Source organism: Borostomias antarcticus (genome assembly GCF_949987555.1).
Source record: "Borostomias antarcticus genome assembly, chromosome: 23".
Lineage (NCBI taxonomy): Eukaryota > Metazoa > Chordata > Actinopteri > Stomiiformes > Stomiidae > Borostomias > Borostomias antarcticus.
The window spans coordinates 13480076-13485075 of record NC_140256.1 but is presented as its reverse complement, the minus strand read 5'-3'; the positions used below and the strand labels follow the sequence as shown (position 1 = coordinate 13485075).

General features: G+C 54.1%; 1 protein-coding gene across 1 annotated transcript in view; it reads right to left on the bottom strand.

Annotated features, from left to right (window-relative positions):
* Positions 1–5000, bottom strand: part of ptch1 (patched 1) — a gene marked incomplete at both ends in the record, with an annotated part of 95587 nt that overhangs the window by 17274 nt on the left and 73313 nt on the right. The window contains 2 exons of the mRNA XM_084456853.1: positions 3938–4080; positions 4763–5000. The exon at positions 4763–5000 is cut by the window's right edge and continues 84 nt beyond it. Of these exons, the coding sequence (XP_084312979.1) occupies positions 3938–4080; positions 4763–5000 (381 nt within the window). The remainder of the gene's footprint in view (positions 1–3937; positions 4081–4762) is intronic.

The following is a 5000-nucleotide window of genomic DNA, read 5'->3' as shown; positions in this document are numbered from 1 at the left end:
ACTGCCCTCAACCCACTGTGATCTGAGGGGGCGGAGTCTCGCCACCACGCTACTATCCACGCCACGGGCCCCACAACTCAGCCCCTGAGTGGGCTAGAGACACACGGTCTTCACCGGTGGGTGCATGGAGATTGCCCGATCCATAGTAATTGCAGCAGCTAGCCCACCTCACATTTTCTCCAGGAAATGTACTTTCTAGTTAATGTATGTTGTCCCTCTTAATCAAATAAACGAAACTGTAAACTGGAGAGAGAGAGAGAGAGAGAGAGAGAGAGAGAGAGAGAGAGCAGTACATTTGGAATGCATTGTAGTGAACGGTCCATGTTGACCCCAAAAACCCGTCGTCCTGAGAGACACCCAGGGGGGCCTAGCCGTTTTGAAAACAAGCGCTCGCTACCCCCCCCCCCCTCAACGCTCGGTCCAGCCCAGAGGAAAAATCAACAGTCTCTCACACACACATACACAGTTTCCCTCAGGAACATTCCCGCAGTCCGCCTCGTATCTTCACGGAATTATCCAGCGTTAATACTGTTATACAACACGGAGAAACGTCTAGTCAGCTTCTCAGTTGGGGGCCCCCTCTGTTCTGCTGCTGCACATATCAGCAAACATTCCCCCGCTACACACCTACTGTCAGAGGACCGGCTGGAACTACAGCTGATGGAGGGATGAGTGGGGATTGTTCTTTCTAATGTTATAGAACTAGCTAGCTAGCAGATACCCAGGCTAGCACTCCCTACAGTACCTCTCTGCCCTGCTAAATACTAAATGGACTGCACTTATATAGCGCTTTCATCCAAAGCGCTTTCCTCCATGCAAGGTGCCAGTCTGATCATTGGGAGCAATTTGGGGTTCAGTGTCTTGCCCAAGGACACTTCGACATGTGGACAGGAGGAGCCGGGATTTTAACTGCTGACCCTACGATCATTAGACGACCAGCTATACCACTGAGACACGCCCCACTCTCCTTCTCTCTCTCTCTCTCTCTCTCTCTCTCAGAGTCCTACTGGAGCCACCCCCATGTGGCAGTCCAGGAGTCATTACCACACACACACACACAGCTCCACGCCACTCGCACCGCTATAAATCCCTCCTTCAGCAGGAGCCAGGGCTCGGACCCATCAAGGGACGGAGGGCGGGGGGGGGGGGTCGGGGGTATGTAGGGAGGGGGAGGTAGAGGGGGAGTTCTGGGGGTATGTAGGGAGGGGGAGGGGTTTTCGGTGTGTGTGTGTGTGGGGGGGGGGGGATTGCTTGAGTTAGCGTAACAATAAAAAAATTGGCTGGAGTCCCCCGAGCGTCTGTGCGCAGTTAACCTGGCTGTTAACACTGGGGGAAATGCCACCCAGCAAATGGAGGAGAGCTATAAAAATAACACAACATCTGTACAAATGTTGCTCGCACTTGCTTCTCCTGACCCCTACGGATACCCAGAATGCACGGCGCCGCGCTCGGGATCCGGCCTCCGAGAAGAAAAGGGCTCTTGATGGCGGCAGCAAGGTCCGCCTTACTTTCTCTCTCTCTCTCTCTCTCTCTCGTGCACTCTCTTTCCACCTCTCTCTCTCTCTCTCGTGCACTCTCTTTCCACCTCTCTCTCTCTCTCTCTCTCTCTCTCTCTCTCTCGTGCACTCTCTTCCACCTCTCTCTCTCTCTCTCTCTCTCTCTCTCGTGCACTCTCTTCCACCTCTCTCTCTCTCTCTCTCTCTCTTTCTCTCGTGCGCTCTCTTTCCACCTCTCTCTCTCTCTCTCTCGTGCGCTCTCTTTCCACCTCTCTCTCTCTCTCTCCAGCCTCTATATCCCTCTCTTTTTCTCACCTTTACAGTGTCTCCTCCTCTCCCTCTTTCTGTGCCACTCTGAGAGAAACACACACACACACACACACAGCCTGCCGTACGGTTCCCAGGGACATAAGGCAGGAATGGCTGCCCGGCGCAGGAGAAGTGTTCACAGCAGAGAGATCAAAGGCAGAGTGGCTCCCCAGCAGGCGAGCTGTGGTCCTCAGAGCGGTGTGTGTGTGTGTGTGTGTGTGTGTGAGTGTGTGTGTGTGGCATATCAAAATAAAACATCTAGCTTTGCAATTTGCCAGGGCTGGAAAATATCTGTTCCTGATTTGGACGAGGGTAGAAAAAAAAGAAAACGAGAAAAAAAAAAGAAGATACTACTACTGTAAGTGTGCACAGGCTTTCACACACACACACACACACACACACACACACACACACACACACACACACACACACACACAGTGTTGCCTGAAAGAGACCACATGTTTCTGGTCGTCTCATTGAAAGGGGACACGGCAGTGGAGCATGAGAGAAAGAGGGAGAGGGAGAGAGAGGGGGGGCAGCGGGAAAGAGAGGGAGAGAGAGAGAGAGAGAGGGAGAGAAAGGGAGAGAGAGAGAAAGGGAGGGAAAGGGAGAGAGAGAGAAAGGGAGGGAGAGGGAGAGAGAGAGAACGGGAGGGAAAGAGAGAGAGAGGGAGAGAGAGAGAGGGAGAGAGAGAGGGGGAGAGAGGGGGAGAGAGAGAGAGGGGGAGAGAGAGAGAGGGGGAGAGAGAGGGAGAGAGAGAGAGAGAGAGAGAGGGGGAGAGAGAGAGCTGGATTCCAGAGGTCTGGGTTGAATTAAGCAGCAGGATACGCAACAACTGTGTGTCTTCAAGCTGTCACGGGAAGCCCAGGTCCCTCGCCCCGCCGCACTCCGCTTCCCTCACAGGCACAGGAAGTGATGTCACCGGGGCCGCACACACTACCACGGCCCGCGGCAGGCCTCAGCTTCCTGGCCTGGAAAAAAGGCTGCAGTAACGCACGGCGACCACTAGGCCACACAGCTACCTCCTGAAAATACTGCATATATGTAATAAAGGGTGTGTGTGTCTGTGTGTGACTCCATAAACAAATAAGATCACAGAACATGCTCATACATGTACAGACACCCCTGTGGTCCTCAGTGCGGTGCTTGTGTGTTTGTGCGTGTGTGTGTGTATTGTATCTGACAGGCCGCTCCCACAGTCAGGTTTAACTGGGACTGTGAAAGACTTAAACTGACATATCAGATGCTGAAGGGAGGAATCCCACTGTCACACACACACACACATACACGCATACACACACACACACGCATACACACACACACACGCATACACACACACACACACACGCATACACACACACACACACACACACACACACACACACACACAAACACACACACACACACACACACACCATGGCTAGGGCCTGGGATCTCTAGCCTGCAGCCAGCAAATGGGCCAAACGGTTGACATGAAGGGTTGATGGCTTTTTCAGAGGCAGGTTGCAGCCCCAGCGAGGGCCTTAAATTCCTGGGCTTGGTAAAGTCATCAGAAAGAGAGGGAGAGAGAGAGACAGGAAGAGAGAGAGAAAGACAGAAAGAGAGAGACTGTTTACAAGCCAGGTGTGGTTCTCCTAAGCCTTGCCACAGAACGCAACAAACACACACACACACACACACACACACTCACACAGACACACACACACAGACACACTCACACAGACACACACACATGCGAAATGGCGTCAGTGTCACACTCAGTATCTCTGTTCAGAGATGAGCAGGAAACTCGTCCAGCCTCAGGTCCAGAACAGAACAGAACAGAACCCGACAGAACCAAACCAAACAGAACAGAACTGAAGAGACCCGGCCCAATGGAACACAATGGAACCAAACTTCACATGGCCAGTAACCCCCCAAAAAACACAATCGACAGTGAAACTGGTTGATTTCGGCGAACACCATCCTGGTTTGTGATACTGGGTTTAGACCACATTGACCACAGAACGGATCGGGTCTGGACCCGACCTGGTTCAGGTTGATGGGCTTGTCCCTGACTGGGCCTGGACCAGACGCTCACCTGGTTCAGGTTGATGGGCTTGTCCCTGACTGGGCCTGGACCAGACGCTCACCTGGTTCAGGTTGATGGGCTTGTCCCTGCGGCCGGTCTGCACCAGTAGTTTGTACGCCAGGACGCCGTCGTCGGAGCCATTCCTGTAGCTGCTCTGCGTGATGCGGCCCGCCTCCCAGTCCTGGTCGAACGCCTGCTGCAGACCTGGACACACACACACACACACACACACACACACACACACACACACACACACACACACACACACACACACAGGCGTTTATGATCCGGCCACCAGTTGCTGGTTGTCTCCCTGGTCTCCTCCAGCCCTCTCACCAGGGTCAGAGGGCCATCTCTGGGCAAGGAGGTTGTTCAGGGTCTCCCTCCCCCTGGTTGTCTGGCTCCAATTTGTCCCACCAATTCAGCCAGCAATGTTAATCACAGACCCCCCCCCCCCCCCCCCCCCCCCCGCACACACACACACACACCGTGTAGCTCCCCGCCTGCTTAACCCGTTCTCTGCCTCACGCACACGTGTGTTATAATACTCTGCATATGTGTGTGTGTGTGTGCTCTAAATCATGAAGTGCCCTACCTCACAGTCAGCGTGTTGAGTCTGTGTGTGTGTGTGTGTGAGAGAGAGAGAGACAGATTGTGTGTGTGTGTGTGTGTGTGTGTGTGTGTGTGTGTGTGTGAGAGGGAGACAGATTGTGTGTGTGTGTGTGTGAGAGAGAGAGACAGATTGTGTGTGTGTGTGTGTGTGTGTGTGTGTGTGTGAGAGAGAGAGAGAAAGAGAGAGAGAGAGAGAGGGAGACACACACACACACACACACACACACACACAGAGACACCCCCCCCACCCCCGCGTGTGTGTGTGCGCTCCTACCTTGCAGCCAGTCCCTGAAGTAGTGGAGCCACATGCGGGGCAGCTGGCCGTCCTCTCCTCGCAGGACGTGGGGGACGGCGGCGAAGCGCTGGTGCAGCTGGTAGAGCAGCGTCTGGGCCAGCGGGTACTGGAGCGGGTACTGTGCCCCCTGCGTCACCACATACATGTTGTAGAAGGAGAAGAAGCGGAACTGGGCGCCGATGAAGTCGTGCTCGCTGGTGCCGCGCGGCACGATGTC